At 42.2% G+C, this 24927-nt stretch overlaps 1 protein-coding gene across 19 annotated transcripts in view; it reads right to left on the bottom strand.

Annotated features, from left to right (window-relative positions):
• Window positions 1-24927, bottom strand: part of DST (dystonin) — a 522642-nt gene that overhangs the window by 299439 nt on the left and 198276 nt on the right. For 18 of the 19 annotated variants that reach the window (XM_083177288.1, XM_083177291.1, XM_083177290.1 and 15 more), the window contains one exon: window positions 6699-6865. In XM_083177288.1, coding sequence (XP_083033414.1) covers window positions 6699-6865 — 167 coding nt within the window. Of the gene's footprint in view, window positions 1-6698; window positions 6866-15466; window positions 16318-24927 lie in introns of those variants that run through there. The other variant, XM_083177296.1, reaches the window with a different exon arrangement.

Genomic DNA, 24927 nt, shown 5'->3' with positions numbered 1-24927 from the left:
GCGGAATTTGGACGTGCGTTCCGTTCGAACATGCGCAGAGACGCCTCTGCACATGCGCAGACACAAAACATCGGCGGCACGAACGCACGCGGATATTACCGCACCAACCAGAATAAGGGCCCATATGAGGAATTGCTCCTTTAGTACTGAAAACAAAAAACCAAACAATATTGGTCCGTTCCTCCGCCTCTGTGTCACAGAATCCGTGTGATACTTTAAACACACGGTCCTATCACCCACAGATGAAAGGGGGGAAAAGGACCCACCAAATAATCGGGCGCACAATAAAACCAGGTAACGGTGTCAATTCTGTTAAGGTATCACTTGCAGCTCTCAATTGAGGACCTCTGTGTCTCTCAGAGAATTCAAAAGATATATGCAGATTTAAACAATATGATGTTTAAGAGAGCGCACATATGACACCTGTTAAGTACCAATAATGATTTATTATTAAATCAATTAAAAAATCCAAATCATGAATACATTTCAATTATAAAAAAACACAAAAAAGGGGGTCATATAGGTAATGACATACATATACAAATTAATACAGTTTATAAATTATTTAATAATTCATACTGGCCAGCAACATCCACTATTAAACCAATTTTCCTAGCACGGACCCGTGCTTACCCTACCATCAACTGCTTCACATAGTGATTACTCCTGGCACTGGCTCCCCCACCACACGGAGCTACACTGACAGATTTGGACGGTGAGTGACCTCCCATTTGGGAGAGCAGACTGATACCATTCACGGCGGCTCACGGCGTCGGCTCCTAATCCATGTGGAGTCACGCTGTTTGTTAGCGGGTCCGTGATCAGCATACCAATACCTGCTCTACAGGAGTGTCTGTTCCAGGCACCAGCTCCCCCACTACACGGAGCAACGCTATTAAAGAAAGACAACTTGACAGTGCCTTCACCACGTCCTTATCAGCCGTTCTTATCAGCCGGTAATATATATAAAAATCTTCTTCCCCAGTATAAAATATACCATCAGTCAATTGACTATTGTGCCAAATCAAATCTACTTTATTGCACCCCAGGAGTTCCTATATATTCAATTGGGACTTTATACACTTCAATGGAAGGACATTAGATGATTTTTTGAATCTGAGGCACCCGATTAAGCTAGACTAGGAAAATTGGTTTAATAGTGGATGTTGCTGACCAGTATGAATTATTAAATAATTTATAAACTGTATTAATTTGTATATGTATGTCATTACCTATATGACCCCTTTTTTTGTGTTTTTTATAATTGAAATGTATCCATGATTTGGATTTTTTAATTGATTTAATAATAAATCATTATTGGTACTTAACAGGTGTCATATGTGCGCTCTCTTAAACATCATATTGTTTAAATCTGCATATATCCTTTAGTACTGTCTCAGGGAACGGAAGCCCCTAAGGAGAATTGAAAGACCACGTTTATGCATCTGTAGAAAAATAAGTGAACAGAAGAGTCCGCTAAATCAAAACAATACTGTATTTATTGTGATCACCTTTTGCGTTTAAAACAGCCTCCATTCTTCTAGGTATTGAACATTTTTTTTATGACCATTAATGGCAAATAAGAATAACATTCACTGGTATTTTGAGGTATGCCAGTAGATGATAATATCTAAATTATTTAAAATGTATTTCTAGAGGACCTTTAAACAAAAGGAATAACAGTACATTCATGGAAAGTGTGCATACTGTGTGGAGAGAGTGAGAGAGAGAGAGAGAGAGAGAGAGAGAGAGAGAGAGAGAGAGAGAGAGAGAGATTTTTGTACGGCCCGGAACTGTCCGCTGCTGCTCACCTGCCCTGGTGCCCTTCCACAAGATATTTTAGAAGAAAGAAAATAGGCTGGCACTCCGGGGACTTGAAAATACACAGAGAAAAAAGAAGACTTGTGTTGGGGGCACTGGTTTTGAGAGATGGATGCGTTAGTTATATTAAAAATTAACTTTTATTAAGTCTTTTAGAAAAAGGTCCTATAGTACCCCTTCAGTTATAGGTATGAACTGGGTATAGGAACTACAGAGGAAAAACTAATTATTTCCACAATTTACATACAGTATATCACACAGACAGACTAACATACATTTAATGCACACAGAAACAATATTAATAATTGTTGCACCCAATAGGTTGAATTTAAAGGCAGTCAATACTTATATCACAGGATAATTCCTTCTAATAGGTTGCCTTACTTCGCTCCTGAAATTAATAGCGCAGTAATTCTGTGCTATTAATTTCAGGAGCGAAGTAAGGCAACCTATTAGAAGGGGTACTATAAAGGGTACTATAGGACCTTTTTCTAAAAGATTATAAAAAAAAATATTTTTAATATACTAACGCATCCATCTCTCAAAACCAGTGCCCCCAACACAAGTCTTCTTTTTTCTCTGTGTAGAAGGGGTGGCCCCCCTTTATAAACTCCTTTATAAGGTAAGCACCTGTTTTGTTCTGATGTTATCACCACGCACCTTGACAAAGGGGGCCACCCCCGAAAAGTTGGATAGTTGTTTGCTTTGAATACAGCACGTCTGACAAGTCCCCGGAGTGCCAGCCTTTTTTCTTTCTTCTTTTATTTATATATATATATATATATATATATATATATTTATATATATATATATGGGGGCTAGAGGAGCTGCTGAGCTGAGACATCATCATCAGCAGGTGGAGGAGGAGGCAGCGGTGGGTGTGCAGGTTATTATAGCCTCCTGATGAAGTCCAGCCGATTTGACAGGCAGTAAGCGACGAAAAGCGTTGAGAGCGGTCTGTGTTCTACTACAGCACCTTCATGTAAGCTATTTTTTATTTTTGTTCACTTTGTACACTTTGAAAATAAACTCCTTTTAAATTATAATTGGAGTTTCTTCCTTTATATTTACCACGTGGCACTGATGATTTTGGACCCTGTATGAACCCATGGGACATATTGCTGTGAAAGGCTGAATTGAATCTCCGGGCAATATCCTGGTAACCCAAGGACAGGAGTTCCAAACATCATATATGGATGGGCACATTATTATTCTTCTCGCATAACTATATATTCACCAAAATTGGAAACCCACTTATCACACTAGAGAGCGCTGTTTCGCCCCTTTTTTCCAATATATATATAGGATACAAAATCGAATTAATCGAAGATGCAAGGCGAAAAGCTCATCTTAAAGAACGGAATGACCTTCTTTCTAAATCTACCGGACCTAAAAAAGAATTCAAATGCAGGCCCTTCATCACACAATACAACTGTGAAAATCGGGTGATCAAATATATCCTTGAAAAACACTGGAATACATTACTACGAGACCCTTTACTGGGACAACATCTGCCGGCGAAACCACAGATTGTTTTTCGTCGAGCTAAAAATCTAAAAACCATCTTAGCACCCAGTAAATTGAAATCCATAACCGCCCCTACAGTCAAAAATACCAACTTTTTAATTAAAAAACCTGGAGTCACCCCATGTAACAAATGTATTTGTTGCCAATACCTTGATAAGAAGCAATTTAGTCATACCTTCGATAATGGTAGAATCTATAACATCAAAGAAGCCGTCACATGCAACTCGGATCATGTTGTATACATGATCACATGCAGCTGCAACTTAAATTACATCGGGAAGACCATTAGGCAAACAAAGATACGCATCCAGGAGCACATCAGGAATATAAGGAATAAAGTGAAGATACACAGCGTACCTAGACATTATACTGAGAAACACAACTCTACCGTAACCAAAGACAATTTCAAGTTCACTATCCTTGAACGAGTACTAACCAACCCCAGAGGAGGGAACAGAGATAAGGAACTTATTAAAAAGGAAAGCTTTTGGATATATTCCATGAACTCACTAACCCCAAAAGGCCTAAATGAAGGGGTTGATATTGTGGCTTTTCTCTAGACCCCCCCCCCCTTTTTTCATTCCATCACACTTCCTATCCCCTAATCATAAGTTATCTGCCCCTCACAGGGTAGTCCAAAATATTCTCTTCACCCCACACCCACACTATTCTCTTTCCTCTTATAGAGGTACTTTCGTTTTTTTTACTGTAATCTCACCAATAATTATGTCTGGCTGTTAAATCTATATGTCACTTTATGCCATATGTTAGATTAAGCCTTCTCACTTGTAGAGAACAATGGGCTTCGCATTCTATTGTACTTATGTTCAAGGTGTGTTATGAGGCACGATCAAGTAATTGATCTATGCGCCAGCCGTACCACGTCCCCAACAGGATGCGGGGTCTGGAATAATTTGTAAATGTGACAGTGACCACACTTGGAAGGTGACATTTTCACGAATTATTTAAAATGAATTGATCACCATACCTAATGATTAATGGTGAGTCATCACCCAATGACCAATGATGAGTCGTAATAAATATATATATAATTCATATGGCAGGTTTCTATACCTTAAATCTATGCTTTACATTTTGAATCTGTCTCTATTAATTAACTACAGCTCTTTAAATTCGTGAGATAGGTTATCACTCCTTCTTTTTTTTTTTTTTTTTTTTTTAATTGTAGGCACTACATAGCAATATGTTGATTACTTTAGAGGTACTTATATAATATTTAGTCTCGTATTGACATACTGCTGTCACTTTAAGACACACAGTCACATAGCAGTCCCACAGTTACGTACTACCGTCACCTTAGAACCCAGCAGCAAATTTACAACACTTTCATAGTTATTGTATTATGCACTCCAGGTAAATAGTTTAATATGCACAGCAGTTTCATAGCTATGCACTGCTGCCAATACAAGACACACTGACACTCAGCTTTTTTAATATTATTAACTATTTAGAAGGTATTATGCACTTTAGCTAATTAATTTTTGGTGTAAACCATTAGTTTTTGCCAACACCTTATATTTGATGTTATCAGCACGCTCCGCCCTATTATAATTAAGCCATCGCTACACTGGTTACTAGTAGTTACATTAAGGGAAGCGCTATCTATCATTTTAGGGAGTAAAGATGGCCGCCATTTGGAACGCATGACATCGTAGCCATGCGTTCCAAGGCTGTACTACACGTCACCAGCCGATTCACGCACACTCCACCTGCTTAGAGTTAACGCCCCAATGGGAGTGGACATCCGTCCACCGCTTATTATAGAAAAGGAGGCGCCGTTTTCCCTTATATACGGAAACAAGATGGCCGCCATTTGGAACGCATGACGCTGCAGCCATGCGTTCCACGACCCTAATTAAGGTTTTCAGTGGCTTTAAAGACTTTTTCTACCGACTTTTCTGACCCATATTGTATTGTACAGTAGCGTTTTTATTAATAGCCATGTCCCAGCGCAGTAATTAAAGCGCTTAGATAAGTTCTCCTAGAGCTGTATATCAATTGAACAGGAAGTGATGCAAGCATCATTCCCCTACTTAAGACACTTATTGCCCTCAGTGGTTCATTCAGCATTTGGATCTCAGGTGTTCACTTCCGGTCTGCACTGCTCTAGTAAGTAAATTTTATCACTGCACAAGTCTGCTCACTGTCTCATATTCTATGACTTTGTATAAATCAGTGGTTATGTAATCTCTCTCTCTAGATTGTATATTGGGGTTATTTTCCCTTTCCCCGAAATTGTGATTTACTTTGGATATCATTGGATTGCGATTATATTATGCTCTACCACTGTTGCTGACTCATAGTGGTAGGTTACTTTTGATTCATTTTGGTGGATTACTACCGTAGACAAATCCTTATACTATATAAAATAGATTATTTCATTTTTCAGCTTAAACCATTTCCAGTATTGTCTTTCGTATGAAAACTTCTGCTGTCTGTTTTTTAATTAAACAATGGAAATCCTATAGGTATGATATATCTTGAATTACCCTATCGGGGCTTTGGTGAATCTCCTTTTTTGCGAAACTTCTTTGTGTAAATTTTCACCTTGGCTTCCCTCTTAAAATCTCCTTATTCACGCTAAAGGTTGGCTGTTTTATATATATATATATGACTCACAAATTGGGTGCCAAATAAATATAATTTGGTTACTGAGATATCTCTTGATATCAATAGTTTCAAGTGGTTCCCCCACTATCCCCCTCTCCATATTATGTCCTCTATCCTCAGCATACTCTTCATGTTTTCAACATTTTATTGCTTTTATATACAATTGATATTGATTTGTTATAATTTTACAGTGTGAAATTGCTTTGTTCTGCTCTACTTCCAATGCCCCTGATGAAGTCAAGCTATTGACGAAACGCGTTGGGCCTGTATCATCAATTGGAAGATTCCTGAATAAATTTTTATATGATTCTTTCCCGGACTACTATATTGTTTGTTCAACAAATCTGTTGTGTATACAAATATATTGGCGCACTCTGAAACTCCATTTTTTCTATCTCTAAACCTTTGGGTCCTGTCTAACAGGGGGCCCCTCAGAGGTGCTGCCTTCTCTCCGTGAGGCGCGGTTGGGTTTTTCGGTCTTATATATATATATATATATATATATATATATATAAATATAAAATTATTATTATTTTTTCATTCCAAAGAAATGCAGCACTCAAGCCTTTTAAACATGAAATCTTTATGTCATCATCACAGCAACGTTTCAATACAAAAGATGTATTCTCTTCAGGCTATATCAAAATACATATACAATCTATATACAAAACACGGATAAAAATAACACAAATAAGGCAGAAACAATTACTGCCACTTACCTGTATCTATGAATGATGGCATTAAACAGTCGCCCATCTCGCCAGCATGTGGTAAAATTTTCACAGCAGATTCCCCTATAGCCGTCTGTAGCTTGCTTTGTCCAAAGAAGGAGTTTTTCTTTGGCTGACATATCCTCTGACTCTCCAGTAACATGGATGTCAGAGATCTGAAAAACAAGAAGTAACAAATATGGCATGATGTTTGTGCTATAACCTGGTCTGCGATGACGCGGCGGTAGATTATTCAAACATTAGAATATATGGTAAACCCCCCAAAAACTGGGGTTCTACCGCATTTTTAGCTTAGTACATCCCGCCCAATTTGGGCATGTGTAAAGTGTAATTATTATTTATTTACAGTTTCTTATAAACCTGTAGCACAGCGTATTCCGTTGCGCTTAACAATTGGATGATGATGAAATGTAAATGATTGCCGCTTAAAAAAAACCTGGATATTTCTTACCAAATCTCTTACTTTCTGAAAATTTCACCCAAGGTGTTTATTTACTTTATGGTAGCTATAAGATTCTTAGGGCGGGAAGATCTTAGAACTATCGCCCCCCTCCACCGGCTTCTGCATTGTTAATGATTGCATATGCTCTAACATATGCGATCATTAACGCAAGGGACAGCTCTTGCAATAAGAGCTGTCCCTTACGATGCGGCTCCGGCGCTGGACTTCCGGGTCTGAGACCCAGGAGTCCGTCTGCGCATGCGCAGAGCGACGGGGACGGCGGGAGGCATGCTGGGAGGCAAGGCCCATAGGCTTCTGCAGGGAATCGCCAGCTTTTGCCCCCCTCTGCTGACACTGCAGAGGGGGGTTACTGCATACAGAAATGCGATAAAAACTCGAATAACGGTGTTTTTACCGCATTTCTGCTTTAGAGAATCCCGCCCTTAATGAGTAATCCTGAAGGTTTTTGAAATATCAAATTCTAATACAAGTTATAGGAAAAAATAATAAAAGGACCACAGAGATAAAAAAAAACATGGTACTTATGTATTTGCCGGGCGCCCACTAAGCAAATAGCTTAGTGGGCGATTCAACTGTACCTAAGAAAATCGCATCGCAACGCATGCGTTTTGTGTGATGCAATTTTCCTATGTAATGTATTCACTGCTCTCTGGCCTTGTGCGATGAGATTGCATCGCATGCGATTTTATAGAGTGCGATGCCAATTAATTTAGTATACACTTGTATGACATACAATGGGATTTAGGCACCCCCCCACTATCCACGCCACCCCAAAGCGTGGCGACCTTTTCAGACCCCCACTATCCACGTCGGCGTGGAGTTGATTTTATATAGACACAACTCCATGCTAACGTGGATAGTGGGGGTATGAAAAAGTCAGGAGGACGCGTTCCGCCGCCGCCGCTCGCCACGCTTCGGGGTGGCATGGATAGGGGGGGTGCCTAAATCACATTGTATGTCATACAAGTGTATAGTACATTAAATGGTATCACACCCTATAAATCGCATGCGATTTTTACTGCGGTACGTTCCGATGCGATCTCATCACACCGCCCAAGGACAGAGAGCAGGGCGCCCAATTACGTATACTAATTGGACGCCCTGCTAATACATAAGTACCAAAAACATAATAAATTACACAAATGCCAGAACAGCTCATGCAGCTTCTATAAAGCCTGACAAGCTCATGGACCAAGCCACGAGAATTTGTACCTCTATGGGAACCTATAGTCTAACTGCATACTGATTTCTTCAGGTCTCAATCCAACATATAGTAACAAGCAATGGCTACAGTGACATTAAAGCTGTACACCCAGTGAGATTTTGGACATCGATTTTGACTATATTGCCAAAATCGCATAGTAAGTAAGTCAAAATCGCACAGTGTTCAGCCGCATGCAATCCCAATGAGATCCCAATGCGTAGCCCGCATATAAATAGGCTGTTCAGGCACTAAGTTGTCTGAAAAATATATTTGGCCGAGGGCCAAATAGCAAGATAGTGTAAATCTAAAGTAAATATTTAATTGCAGTTAGCCAAAATCTGATAGTCAAAATTGGCCAATAGCCTGAATCACACCATTAGCACACCATGGACCAGATATATCAAGCTTCAAAAGTTGATACAGTGGAGAGTGATAGACAACCAGCCAATCAGCTCCTGTCATTTTTCAAACCTAGACGGTAACAAGGCAGTTAGGAGCTGATTGGCTGACTGTTTATCACTCTTAATTTTATCACTTTTTGAAGCTTGATACATCTGGCCCCCTAATACTTTAGCATTACTCATATTAAATTTCTTACATAATGATGAATACCACTGATCAACACAATATTCTACCCTGTTGTGCAAAATAAAACAAACCTGCTACTTATTCATTGAAAATAAAACCGCATAGAATAACTGATTACAAATACTGGCAACTTTTGGTAAACTACATTTAAATAAACCCGAAAGATGTATTTAGAGGTTACATAATAAATGGAGTGGAAGCTACCTATGTACAATTAAAATGTTTAAATCAATTCCAAAATAAATATGCCTGTCTTTGAGAGGTTCCACAGAAGGGGAGTGCAGTGCAACACAAGAGATTCATTCAAGAGCTTAAAGAGACCTAACAAATGTAAGAAAAGTGATGGAAAACCCAATCAGGGCAAAGACATGATTTACGCTTTGGTGGCATGGCCCTGAGGCTCTGTGAGGCTCTAGCAAAGCCCTCAGCTCCTCTGGAAGGGGGGCGGGGATAGATGCTGTGCGCATGCGCACAGTGTCTATTTTCCGCTCACCAGCAACTAACAGGAGACTCCCAACTGCCCCCCCTGCCGCGGGACACTGCTGGTGGCGGGAGGGACACGGGAACGTCCCCGAAAACCAGCGCGTTCCCGCGGTTATCGGGACGGTTGGGAGGTATGAAATGTTACCCTCAGAGAAATTCCCTGCAACAAGCCATTCTTATCTGTGTGAGCAAAGAGGTTCGGTGTTTGTATCGGACATAGACTCCTGGTGCAAGGGGGGCCCTCAATGCACACTCTACACGCATGTATTATGCTTACCTCTCCAGGAATCATGTATGCATGCTCCCGATTAATGCACAATTCAAATGGGCATTTGTGTATTTGCAGGGCGCCCAATTTACATACATACCGCATCGTAGGAAAATCGCATCACATCACATGCAATTTTGCGGTGCTATGCGATTTTCCTTAGTTCATTTTTAGTGCACCACTGCCCACGGATCGCAATGCATGCCATATGCGGTGCGATGTGATGCGATTTTTCATTGTATAAGCACCCATGCGATAAAATGTGATGGTACCCCCACTATCCACGTAACCCTGAAGAGTGGCGAGCAGACGCGGTTACGCGTCCTCTCGACCTTTTGATACCCCCACTATCCACGTCGGTGTGGAGTTGAGCTTATAAAGTGTAGCGAGCGCAGCGAGCCATCGAGCCTGAACCATGGCGAGCACAGCAAGCCCCCTGACTGCACGTCCCCCACTAGCAGGGACGTGCAGTCAGGGGAGGCAGTGCCTCACCTGTCAATAATGATTAACATAATAAAAGAATACAAAGAAAATACTTATGACACATATATTATTATATTTTTATTATTGGTTTTGGAGGCACCAAGAGCCCACTGTCAATATTAAAGTACCAGAAACAGGTGCGGGCAGTGGGCGGGGCCAAACAACAGGCTGTAAAATCCTACTTAAAGAAGGTTTAGAAGCGGCACATACAGATGTGCCTCAGAGACAGGGACGTGTCTTTTGCCTATATGAAAGCATGACCCTGTCACTGAGGCAGATGTGATTGTGCACAGTGGCAGAACAATGGGGAGACCACGTTGAGGCTTGGTGGAGCCAGCGCCAATGGGCTCTGTGGGGAGCACTGGGCCTGGGTTAATTCTGCGATGACAGGCAGGAGCTGCTCTGCCTGTCTCTGCAGCATATGCAGGCAGTCCTGGCAGCTCTTGCACCTGCCTGTCAGCACAGAAGCAACTCGGACCCAGAGCTCCCCACAGAGACCAACGCTGCTGGCTCCACAAAGCCAGTGCCTCACCAACCACTAACGTCACCTCATGCCACTGCCCACCAGTAAGCTGAAACTTTTCCATCAATACAGCACCCTCTGTATAATCTTTTAGTCAAAATTTCAACAAGTTATGGAGGGGGAGCTTAAGAAGAGGGAAAACATATGGGTTGCATTGAAATTTCATCTGCTTGGGGGCTGCAAATAAAAATCTGCATTTATTTCTATATACTGTAGCGCTACTACAGGTCTAACTGAGTAATGAAAACAGGTTAACATTGCTGAGTTCTCTCTTTGTCTAAATGGGATACACACGAATGACCTGCAATCAGAATATTGACACCAGCATCTAGAAGGACGGAATCCAGACAGGGGTCAGGTAAGCTCATCAGTTACAATACTTATTTTGTATTGCACTACATTCATTTTCTACTTTGAATATATACCAGGGTTGCCGACTTTTGTAGTCTCCTCTCCGGGAGAAGCCCTGAGAGAAGGCTTTCAGTAGGACTTAGGGGAGCCAGAGTATGCCAGCCTGGGCCTAAGTGTAAATCTGTAAATGGAGCAGCATCTGGATCAACACCCAACTAACTGAATTAAAGTGGAGACCTTTAAGGAAGCTGGTATGCATAGTTGTCTGTCCATGTAGACCTTGTAAATCCATTTCATGGTAGCTACAGAACATGCCTAAGTTGGAAGTGTAAACGTGATAGGAAACCCTGCTTCCACACCTCCAAACTAGGAAGTACCAACACCTCAGAAAGTTGCACTTGCTTTTGGAGTCAGATGCAGGCTCTCAGCACTGATTTTCATGACATAGACAGAGATTTCACGCAGCAATTTTTAATATGCAAAAAGCCATTTTAAATTCTGTGATTATACTACTGAAAATTATCATTTGAAAACTCAGAATTAATTACATTTCACCAAATATGTCAAAGTCTGAAGTTATATAACAGAAGTCCAGCTTACAAGGTAGTAACCCCCTACGTATTCTGTTGCACAGCAGATGCATCAAGTACCAGTCAGAAGTAGCCTTCTCAAGGTTATCCAATTCACATGCCTCTACTGGCTAATAATACTGCAGTAGTGCTGGAGCAGGTACTGTATTTTATTATGTCAAAGGCTCCGGACTTGCAAAAAGGCTTCCATGCTCTTTATGAAGCTGATAGCCAGGAAGGTAGTTAATAACAAAACACCTGCTCTTGCCGGAGATTACTCTTTCTTTAGAGTAACCTGTCTGCAGTTGAACTCCATCAGCTGCTAATATGGTAAAGTAGTATGAAATTAAATAAAGTAATGATGGTGACCATGTGGTCCCCACAGGGATAAGGTAGCACTGTTTTTTTGTCCTTTTAAGTAATGATTCAGAGTGTAAAGTCACTTAACTCTGGTTGATTGTCTATTGTTCTAAAGGCCCCCATTCATTCGACAAGTCGGATCTAATTTCACCTGAGCTCCCCCGGCAGCTGCCCAGGAGAGCTCACTACGATTTGGCACTTCATGTGCCATTTTTTACAAGGAATAAACAGCATGCAATTTATCCCATATAAAATTCCCAGGGAGCTGGGAAAATACCTGGGCAGCGTGGGGTCCGGGCTGCGTGAAGCGCCTGGTGGCTGTGGGTGCAGTGGAGGAGTGGGCAGTCCACAGTGTCTGGCAAGCACTGAGTAAGTGGACACTTGCAGACAGCGGCGTCAGAATTTGAAAAATTCTAAAGAAAAGCTGGCCGCTGATTGGCTGAGAGCCTATTTTTTTTATTTTTAAATTCTGCCACCGCTGTCCGCATTGTCCACTCAGCACTTCCCGGACACTGCGGACTGCCCATTCTACCGCTGCACCCATTCATTGCCCCCAGGTGCTTCACGCAGCCAGGACCCCACGCTGCCATTTTCTTTTTTATTCTGTGCGGACTGGCCGGCCCTCTGCTGCACCTACAGCCCCTGGGCGTTTCGTGCTGCCAGCCCCCTTCACAAAGGTGTGTGCCAGCAGTGCTTCACCGCTGACACACACCTACGGATCGGACTAACACATCGTGGGTGCTAAAAAGCACCCGCCATGTGCAGCTGATGGATCCGATCTGACAGATTAAACATGCAGCGTGTTCAATCTGTAGGGTCTGACCCGAACCGCACGGGACCGGGGATGGAGTCTGATGGGATGTCAAACACATCCAATTTGGGCAGATTTCTCAGCCCGATTCATCGGAATCGGGCAAAATCAGCCCAAATCATATAAGTGTATGGGCACCTTAAGACCACTGCATGAAGTCATAGACATGGATCTCAAATGAGGCTAAAAGGACAAAGTACAGGTTATAAAGAACACCATCAAATTTTTGTCCCCCACTGATTTGGGGGAACGCTAGAAGTGTGTGAAATAATGCGTTAACCATGGTCCTATACAACTGCACCTCCCAGCAAAGTATTAGCTGATTTCATGAAGGTGGATTGTGCACCAGTTTGCTAATCAGATTGGCTATGGAAGGTGGTTAGGAGTAGGGAGGTGAGTTCCACGCTCTCACCAAAGGTCAGGGTGCTATAGTCTTGCTTATAATCCCTGTATATGTTGTTCATCCAATGCTCTTTTTTGTTCACTCTTGGCCTAGAGTTAGTGTGAAATAAATGTAGAGACACTATGGCGCTGTGAATCAAGAAAGTTTGGGAATCACTGCCGCAGAGACACTGTGTGAATGCTTATTTTCCTCAAGCAAAGCTAATGCACTAGTCTACATAATGACATACTGAAGTTGGCTGAGCTAAAATATGATGTATTCAGATGCTGTGATAAAGAACAATTTGATGTAATCACTTCATCTCCTGCTAGTGTGTGCAAAAAAAACCCTATCACAAAATTCTAACATTAGTATTACAAGGGTAATATAATCAAGGGAAAAGTAGGCCTATATAAGAATGAGCTGAAATATTCTAAATGATGTCTGTCATTGGTAACAAAAAGAGGTGGAATTTATAAATAATAATTTTATCATTATATGACTCTTAATCATTGTACTGAACACACAAATAGTTTTTTTAGTCTATGCATTAAAAAAACAACACAGAGAAAGTCTGACAGTGCTTTAGGTTGACAGATTCAAAAGATCGACTGGACAGTGGCCCGACCCACAAAAGGTCAACAAAGCCTGCGAGAGGATACGTTTGTTCTGCTAGTGGTCACATAACATGCTGCACCTTTGTATTATGCCCAAACAAAGCTTAAAGTCCATATATGTGTATGGAAATGTGGCTCTGATACTAGTCAGTGCCTCCACAGACATTTATCCCACTGCATGAAAAGAGGTGCAGCTACTATGGTACCCGGAACAAAGACACTGGCAATACCATTGCAAAAACACAGGCTCCCCCATCTACAGATGTGTCTTTATACATCATTGCTGCAGTCTCAACAAAAAGTCCCTCTCGGTGTGCCAGTTCTCGTGATACACTGCAAATGTCGGGTGTCCTTTATCCAAAAAATGTGTTTCAAGTCCCGTACAGGCTAGATGGCCAGCGCCTCCACCAGTATAGTTCAACTAGATTATCAGTTACCAATATTAATCAGTGAAATCACCAACCCCCACTCCTCATGCAGGTCATTGGCTACATAGCTAAACTAACCTGCATGTACAGCTGATGGGGGTGGGGGGGGGGGGTTTGGTTTAACAATACGTAGGAGCAAGCATTGGTGATGATATTGAGCATACTCATTAGACTTTTTTTAAAGAAACTTCTGAGGGGGGGGGGGGGGGCTAGATGTAACCTGATGCAGAAAGATTTAGATTTGGGCGAGTTATTTTGTTTCTGTGTAGGGAAAGTACTGACTGCATTAATTTGACACTGCAATATAGATCTCACTTTGATGTAAAACACCGCCCAAATCTAATTCTCTCTGCACACGTTACATCTACCCCACCTGCAGTGCACATGGTTTTGCCCATTTGAGAAGGAATTTGCCTTTGTGAGTGAACCAGAGTAAGGACCATGGTCTTTATTCAGATCTGATCGCAGTACAAATTTGTTCACAAAATGGACAAAACCATGTGCACTGCAGGTGGGGCAGATGTAACATGTTCTGAGAGAGTTAAATTTGGGTGGGTGTGTTGAAACTGACATCTAAATTGCAGTGTAAAAATAATGAAGCCACTATTTACCCTGCACAGGTCCATTGTGCTCCATATCTACACACAATATATGTGTCGCATAGTAATTTAATCAGTCTCCAGGTGCACCCTAGTCTTATCGCTTTACGTCTGAGGAGCATTTTTTGATCAAATTTTTTTTAAAAAGACCCCTGATGCTAGAGCAATTGAACGGGACATGGCGGTTCACTCACGCCAGGCATCTTGCACTGTGTGGTGAGGTTAGATATATGAAGACACATCTGTAGGTATATTTCTAATGTATTTTTAGTCTGATGAAGAAGACTATGGCAGGCCGAATGCTGGTAATGGAGTTATTTATTAGTCACAATACCAGCAAATGTCTCGACCTTTAAGTTTAACAGCCTCCACGTGCTGAAAGGGACGCATAATCAGATATTCTGCTGTTCTCTCTAAAGCTCTAGCAAGTGTGCCATAAATACCACTACTCTATGCTGTTCCATTGTTACTGACATGGAGGCAGCAGGTGTCTTATTTACTTTTTACATTTACTTGTTACATAGCATTAATCATTTTAGACAATTGTAAACACGCATGTGGAACAGAAGTATTTCTAAAGCCATTGCTAAGACCCATGTAAACAATATTATTTCCTCGTGCAGTTACCTGAAATGTTGGCGAAGGAATGCCGGGCACCAGTCCATGGCTTGGAAGCTGGGGTAGAGAAGCAGTGTAAGAAGGCCTGGCTTTCTCCCCAGCAATAAAATACCTAGCGTGCACCAAGCAACCACTGCTCTTCACCTTCCGGGCTCTGTGAGCATCACTTATGCAGCCATCTTCAGGATAACTGAAAACATTATTTTGCCACTGCACTGTAACGCGGTCAATAGAGCTTAAGCTGGATGCCTTTTTCCTATAACTAGCATCTGCACAAGGAAGGAATGTTAATTTATTAGGAATGTTTTGGAAAGTGATTTTTCTGTCCGCAGCAAAGTTGTTGTTTTCCAGACTAACTTCCTCTCCTGGATTCGGTTCGGTGTCAGACGAATGGCTGGATGCAGAGCGAACTGGTATTGGGCTTCCAATGTCTGGCAACTTGATGCTTGAGCGGTGAACGGGGGACTGTTGTCTATCAGCAGAACCTTTGTAATAAATGGGACTAACAGACAGGAAAAAATCCTCAGGAATATATCCATCTCCTTCCTTTTCTGCAACAGCTTCTCCGGGGTTAGTTCCATCACTGTACTGTGTCTCTTTCCGTTTGTATGACTTTCTCCTTTTGAAAAATTTCCTGCCAGAAGAATTATTTGCAGGGCTGAAAGGAGCCTTTGCAGGATCAATGGAACATTCCTCCTTCTCAGCTCGCACACATCCACAGACATTGCCCATTTGTGTGGCAGATAAAGTACATCTCGGTGTAAAACAAATGTATCCCAAATGTCCTGCACAGAGCTACAAAGTCAGGCAGGCATCCTTCTTTCTCCCAGAGATCACTCCCAGGCTCTGCAGTAAGCAGCCATGTTGGTAGCTGAGAAATGCACACGTAATAAGTGTTCTGGCAAAGTGCCCAGTTCAGGCCTGTGTCTGATTAGATGTTGACTTATTTCTGGCCACCAATCCTCTTAGACAAACACATAATTGCATCTGTGCTAAAGTATGAAGTAAGAGTGATTAGCTTCCACAGGCAGGGCAAATAGCAGCATGTGACTGAGAAGTGGCAGATGCAATTTTATGTCACTTCATTCAGTTATGTCCTGGCACATAACACAAATCACATTAACCTTTGGAACCATAACCTGGAGTTACTGAGCAAACGAAAAAGAAAATAAGAAAATGAACTAAAAATAATGTAGAGATAGCTTAATATGTTTATTGTTCGTTTTTAAAGGCCACATACTCTTATATGTGGGTTGGGCTTTATGATACAATTAAACAAAACTAGTTTAGATGATCAAATTAATCTCTTTTAAAATTAAGAGACGGGTAATCTATAAGAAAAATATTTTTATTACTATATTCTTTTTCGTTTCCACCCTAATGTTTTTGTGTACAGTATATCTTTAATGTTGTGTATGAGCAGGCATATTGATCAATTACCAGCACTTGGCCCCACTAATTAGAATTGATGTTTGGCGCATATTATAGCAATAAATTAAGTATTGCTAGTAACGAACAAAATGATGAGTGATGGCTAATGTGATGTGCGTAACGGGGCCATTTGGCGCAATGTAAGGACAGGTGTATGTATGCACATCTGTATATATGCCTCTTAGAAATAGTTTCCATCACATGTATACTTCCATAGGTGTCCTTATATAACCTAGCTGTAATTGTGAGAACAGGACTTAACGCTCTCGTCCATGTTCCCCAATTCAGGCGCCAGGAGTCTTTAGGTAAATATAAAGAAATAACTTCATAAGGACATATACGCATGCATTTCTGTACACACAAAAATAACAACAGACCTATATATACTTATATATATATATATACTAAACGAGTCCATGCATTCCTCTGCTACCAGGTTACAACTACACTGCTTGTAGATAGTGCATCATCTATAAAAAGTACACTGTATGTATTATGTATTTTTTATATACAGCATGTGATAAGCCGGTTATGTGAGACAACAATAGAATCAACCTTTTTATTGGATGAGTGAATGAACTACAGATCTGTCCATAAACATCTATCCTGCATACGCTACAAATCATGTTACACATAATGAGTAAGTGCCGGAAGTAGCCAGTATCTTATTGTGTAACTTTTTACAATGCATCTTATTTGGGTGTATCTAAATTTGAATTGTTATAATCACAGTGTTTTCCATTAAAAGAGTGTAATGCAGCATTTTGTATGCAGTTACACCCACAGTCATACACAGAATATATGCTCGCTGCATATCATTTTAATCAACAGAAGCTGATTGTACATCTTATTATCATTGCTTTAATGTAAAAAGTCACATAGTAAGATGCTCAACGCTATCAAGCCAAGCCATGGAATGTTTAATGCGCAAGGAGACTAGATGTATGTAGACCCAACTATATGTAAAATGTATATAATAATCCGCTAAAGCATATCCGTCATCAATATGCGTAATTCGAGCCTGTGCGCATGCTGCAGGAGCTAGCAGCTCTTACTCCAGCAAGCAACGTGACAGACCTTAGTAAGAGAAGAAGAAGGACCATTCTGCAGGCACTGGGAATGATATAAGTATGCAGGAAGAGTAGGGAGTGTGCAGGACAGAGCAAGGAGTGATAGTGTTAACACTAGGATGTTTTAGCAGGGTGCCGCGCTCTGCCTGATTTTAAAAGGTGTGTGCAAGTGAAGTAAAGCTGATTTCTGATAGATTGCTTGCACCTAGCGTGGGGCTGGTGCAAGTGCAGATACTAATGATGGCAGTTGCAGCAGCCATCACCCAGAACACGTTTTGCTGAAAGACAGATCTGACCAATTTGCGTCTGACAGTAGGACGGACATATGCAAAGCTATAAAAATTCTCTATAGCACATGTGTATGCAAAAACTTGTTGTCTTGTTACTTCCATGAAGACAAATCTGTACAACTTAGGAATATGCACCTGTGTGAGAACAGCAGGGAACCCAAGCAGCTGGACCTCTATATTGTTATTAGATGGTAATGCTAGGATAGCCCTGCCAAATGTTTTCTTGGAAGTGAGAGCCACCCTTTGCATTTTGCTTTTTATGATTAATATATATGACAAGATTTAATGTATAAAATCCTCTATAAAGCAGCAAAAGAACCAGAGTTCCTGAACAGTTATTCACTGCGGCTGGGACAGACTGCTATTAAGCTAGAAGTGAAAAGTAAGGACACAAACTGAAGGTGAAAACTTATTTTAGTCTACGCTCACATCATGCTATACTGTATGTTAGATGGTACAAAGCAGGTGGCATCTATTTAAAGCAGGCAGACTGTAACTTGTCATGACAATCATGACAGGCAAAGCCATGCCTTGTAATAAGTTACTGAGGGGTAGATGTATGAAGCAGTGATAAGGGAGGAGAAGGGATAACGTGCCTGGTACTTTATCACTGGCCAATCAGCTCCTAACTGTTAAGTTACAGGTTGGGTTTAAAAATGGACAGTTAGGAGATGATTGGCTGGTGATAAAGTACCTCCCTTATCACTGCTTCATACATCTACCCCTATGAGTCTTTTGGAATGGCCAGCTTATGCCAGGCTAACTTTGGGTACACACATAGTGACCTACAATGCAATGTGACAACATATCACATCACCATACCCAATATGCCAGTGGTTCTCAAACTTGGTCCTCAGAACCTCACACAGTTTATGTTTTCCAGGTCACCCGGCAGGTGCACTGTAATGCAACAGTCACGCAGATTGGTTGAAAGTACCAAGACTGCACAATATATTGTAAAGTGTGTGTGAGTGTGTACCCAGCATTACCGCTAACAAGTTATTTCTTTTAAAATAAGGTTATAAATAGTTAAAAATTATACATACATATAATTTTACACTAATGTCTAGTGGAGGTTTTTAACTATGGGCTGCAGTATAGCAGCCCCTCCAGGTAAACTCCATCAGTGTAGTGAAGCCAGATGCAGTCCATGAGACGGCTCTGGCTTCACTCTGACTGCTGGTGACTTTCTATTGGAAGCACATCCTGCCAGTCACCCAAGGCTCTCCCTCCAGAGCTTTGGCTTCTATGGGATGCAGCCAAAGCAGCCCAAAGAACCTGGGGTATGAGTATGCGCAGTACTAAGGCTGCTACTGCACATGTGCCATTCCTGGTGCCTGTCACCTGCATTGTACAGGTGCCGGGACCGTAATTTGGCTTCTATGGGCTGCAAGCAGCCCATAGAAGCTGGGGATATGCGCATGTGAAGTACTGGGAACAATACTGCGCATGAGCTGGTCCCGGTGCCTGTCACCTGCATTGCACAGGGGCCGGGACCGCGGCAGGGAGAGTCGGAGGAGCAGCATCGGCGGCCGGGGTGTGCCGGCATCGTGGACAGCGACAGCCTCCCTCCAAGAATAAGGTAGGAACCGCCACTGCTAATATCTAATGGTTTGATAAATCATATGAAAAACATCTCTAATTAGTTAAAATGGACACTTTGTATACAATGGTAACATGGAGCTTATAAATATATCCTTTACTTTACATTGTATTATGTGGAGACAGCTAGTTTTATATTCAGCTGTTAAACCCTGCAATATATTCTGGTTCTGTAATAATAATATATCTCTGTGTTAATCCTGCTATCTTGCAGGCTCCTGTATACATTCCTTAGCCTTAAGCTAGAAAACTGTAGTACTTTGCTTTTGGCTTGAAGTATGTTGGTAACACAGAGCCTGCTGCATCTGCTCCTACATGTTACTGTGCTCAGATGAAGCTACCTTTCTAAACTCACATTATAAAAATCAGAACTGGACAGAGGAAGTATCTTTTAAGCAAATTTAACATATAAAAGGAACATATAAATATGCAACCTTCCCGACCCGGGATTAAATCTTCTTTTAATATGGCTCGGAATGACGGATTGCTGGACCAGGGTATTTCTGTCCCTTTCACACCGCACGTCGACTCAGGTCGATTTAGCAACAACCTGGGTCGGATCCAGGTTATTTGTGTAATGTGAAAGGGGTAGTAGCTATAAGGCTTGGATTCCCAGGTTACTCCACCGGTTATGGGTCCGATTCACACCTACTCACTAGGTGTGAATAAAATGCTGGGCGTTGCCCTGCTGCCACTCCGGCCCTCCCTTCCCGAAGCAAACAGCTCACTCCTGGGATTTGCATATGCAAAACGCGAATGTGCAAACCCCAAACACTGGAGACAGGACCAAATTTGGACCCTTTCACACTGAGCCATGAACCGGGTGGAACCAGCAATAACCCAGAAAACTGTGGCAGTGGAAAATGAGCTTTCAGATCACAAACCCAGGTCCGACCTGGGATTTTGAACCCGGGTCCAAATCAGGTCAGACATTTTTACACTGTACCCAGGTCACCCATTATACACACTGCGATTTGGGTTTAACCATTCTTTTAACCCGGGTTTAATGGTAGTTAGCTCAACCCGGGTTATTCACTTTGGGTGCTTACACATTGCACTTCAACCGGGCAATAACTGAGTTTCTGCAATGTGAAAGGGGTATTAGCGTCTCCATATCATCATGTATTACTATTTATGTGTCAAAAGCCCACTCACATGACACGTAATTGCAACATGTCTCTCTACTGCCTTCTATAACTGTGTCCTTGGAGGAGAAATATGTTTGTATACAGCACATGCCATAGGAAATTGTATCCACGCTCCTGTTGACCTCTACATGTGATTCTACCCAGGTTTCAGTTTCAGTCATTGCCACCTGCCAGGAGACACTGACCTACATTTGTAACTTCCCCCAGGCCAATTAAACTCTTCAATTGATTTACTGTGACTTTAGTACTTCAGCAGCAGCAGCACTACTTATGCAAAAGCGATTTACTTATGTCCTACTTCAGGAAATAGGTTATTCTGTTGAAAATTACCTTTATGCATTTCAAGGCATAGATCAGCCTGCTGTCTTATATTCCTTCCTTATTGATTTATTAACAGTTTATTATATAGTGCAGCATATTTTACGTTGTGCTTTACAAAAGGAGACAGTGATACAACAAACTGGGTATTTACAGAAATCCAAAGGTATGAGGGCCCTGCTTGCAAGCTTACAATCTATAGGGAAATAGGCATTAATACACAAGGATAGTCTTTTACTGCATTAACTCCGGTACTCTTTACCTAGAACGGCGCCCGCGATTGTAATCGCGGGCGTCGGGGGTAAAAAATCGCGGCCATCGCGGGTACATAAAAAACGGGTGCGACGCGATGCGCGCGATTTTCCCATAGGGATCAATGTTAAAATGGTGATTGGACGCGATTTTACTGTTAAATGCCTCAATGCCCGCGATTTGGCCATAGGAAACAATGTTAAATGGGCCACAGAGCCCTAATAGTGCCCTTGAACTCTGAAATGGCCCCACAATTGTTAACGCCACCCCACGATCAACGTCAACCCGAAGCGTGGCGAGCACAGCGAGCCCGCGAGGGGCGGCGGTACGCGTCCTCCGACCTTTTCATACCCCCACTATCCACGTCGGCGTGGAGTTGAGAATAGAATAGTGTGGCGAGCGCAGCGAGCCACCGAGCCCGAAGCGTGGCGAGCCCCGCGAGGGGACGCGGATACCTTCACAGGTAAAAGCGTCCCTTCGCGGGCTTCACAGGTGTCCGCGTCGCCACGGACACCTGTGAAGCCCGCGAGGGGACGCGTATAACTGTGAAGGTATCCGCATGCGCTCGCCACGCTTCGGGCTCGGTGGCTCGCTGCGCTCGCCACACTATTCTATTCTCAACTCCACGCCGACGTGGATAGTGGGGGTATGAAAAGGTCGGAGGACGCGTAACGCCGCCCCTCGCGGCCTCGCTGCGCTCGCCACGCTTCGGGTTGACGTTGATCGTGGGGTGGCGTTAACAATTGTGGGGGCCATTTCAGACTTCACGGTGACTATTTGGGCTCTGTGGCCCATTTAACATTGTTTCCTATGTAAAAATCGCGGGCATTGAGGCATTGAACACTAAAATCGCTTCCAATCTCATTTTTAACATTGGTCCCTATGGGAAATCGCGGCCATCACATCGCACCCGATTTTTAGTGCATTCGATGGTCGCGATGGTCGCCGTTCTAGGTAAAGAGTACCTTAACTCCACCAGAATGCAAAGGTTCCTGCTGTGCTGTATGATACGGTGACCCAGCAGTTTAGCTAGGGGTCAGGAGGATGGAAAAATGTGAAAAAGAGATTGAATACGTGTGGACTATACAGTGGGGATGTGATTAGTAGGAATGGTATATGGTTAGGTGGCTGGTTCTGGAATTTGATAAGCTTGCCTGAAAAGGTGAGTTTTCAGGGAACGCTTGTAGGTTTGGAGACTCGAGGAGAGTCTTATTGTGCATGGGAGGGCACTCCATAGAGTGGGTGCAGCCCTAAGAGTCCTGCAATCAGGAATGGGAGCGAGAAATTAGTGTGGATGAGAGACGCAGATCTTGTGAGGAGCGTAGAGGTTGGTTTGGAAGATATTTTGAGATAAGAGAAGATATGTATGTTGGTATAGTTTGGTTTATGGCTTTGTGTGTAAGTAAAATAATTTTTTCTTGAATACGGCAGACTACAGGTAACCAGTGAAGTGACTGACAGAGTAGCTTTGCAGACGATGAACGTCTGGCTAGGAAGGTTAGCCTCGCAGCTGCATTCATGATGGACTGTAGTGGTGAGAGTCTGTATTGGGGAAGGCCAATAAGGAGACTATTGCAATAATCAATGCGTGAGATGATGAGAGCATGGATTACAGTTTTTGCAGTGTTTTGTGTAAGGTAAGGGCGAATTTTGAATATGTTTTTTTAGGAGCATGTGGCATGAGCTTGAGACAGATTGAATGTGGGGAATAAAGGAAAGTTCAGAGTCAAGGATGACACCTAGGAGACGAGCTAGAGTGGTAGGAGTGATCAGGGACGGATTATAATGGGGGCACAAGGGGTCAGTGCCCCTGGGCCCCCCTCTAGCTAGGGGCCCCCTGTGGTTGGCATGTATTTTTCTAAAAAATAATTTTTTTTAGTTTTTTTTTAGCTTAAGGTTTTGTGCATGGGAGTGGGGTAGTGCTGCAGCTTCACCTATCTGCCAATGTGACAATGATTAATGGTGCTGAGCATTGGAAGCCAAGTGTGCAGTGCATTAGAGTCCCATGACACTTTGCACCAGAGGGCAGAGACTGAGATGTTTGTGCTGAGCTCTGATTGGTGGAGCTCATTACATGCTTCTCAGGCCCATGGATAACAGCAGCAGCCTAGTCATGGGAGGGTTTTTAATCAGAGGCAGGACTGGGACTGTGAGGTCTCCTACAGAGTAAGGTGCAGAGGGACAAACACAGGTTTTTCATGTGGTATGTATGTGTGTGTGTGTGTGTGTGTGTGTGTGTGTGTGTGTGTGTGTGTGTGTGTATATATATATATATATATATATATATATATATATCCCCTGAAGTTACCCATTGGTCAAGTTTATACTGCCTTTACTCTGTGTTTTGACAGTGTAATATTGCCCCATGCAGTTTGCGGCCAGTAATTACAAGTGCAAGGGGGCCCCCCTGTCTAAAGTGCCCCGGGCCCCCCGAAGGCTTAATCTGGCACTGGGAGTGATTGTCATATTCTCAACAGCGATAGAGATATCTGCTTGGTAACTACTATTTATTGGTGGAAATATAATTAATTCTGTTTTAGAAATATTCCGTTTGAGGAGACTAGAGCAATGCAGAGCAATAATTTGTGGTACATGGTGAATTAAGAGTTATATAGGCTTAGATAGTTATATTTGACTTGCAATTGTTAATACCTGCTTACTGGTGTTGTTCAGATGGTTTCTTTGAAAACTGCAGGAGCAGAGTTACAGGCCAGTATAACAAGGGATCAATGTCGTTTCCCAATCAGTTACCCTTATCAATGTAGTTACCCATGTCACACAGTGATTTACTTACACTACATGACATAACTCAAAAAAAGTCCTTAAGTCATGAGCAGGGGTTAAAGTGAGGGGGAACGGGGTGGAACTGAGTTCCACCTCCTCTAATGGTTAAGTGAAACATTTTAACCTCCACATTGGCCCTGCACAGTAATTCTCACAGAAACGCATTCCAGTTTGCAGGGGGTGACAAAAACCCTAGTAGTAGTAGTAGTACGTTTATGGCCCTGTCTCTGTCCCAGTAGTAGTACTACTGGCCCTGTCTCTGCCTAATGAGGGTGGGGGGGGGGGGGGGGGGGGTAAATAGGTGCATAGAGAAATGAGTTCTCCCACCTCTGCATGACCACTTTAAGCCCTGGTCATGAGTAAAAACATGACTTTGTATTATATAATTTATTTATATAGAAAGGACAAAAGTATACCTGTATTTTTTTATATATGAAAAGTGCATTACCAAACAATCATATTGTATACCACTTCTACTTAATTGGTGATAGAATAAGGCGCACCCACATTAAACTGTAACTATACAGACCCAATGATATACTGTTCAACTTGACATTTTTTATCCATAACACTAC

This window comes from Crinia signifera, chromosome 3 (genome assembly GCF_055691185.1).
Source record: "Crinia signifera chromosome 3, ASM5569118v1, whole genome shotgun sequence".
Classification (NCBI taxonomy): Eukaryota; Metazoa; Chordata; class Amphibia; order Anura; family Myobatrachidae; genus Crinia; species Crinia signifera.
Note: the sequence above shows the minus strand (reverse complement) of the source record. Positions and strands in the feature narration are given on the sequence as shown.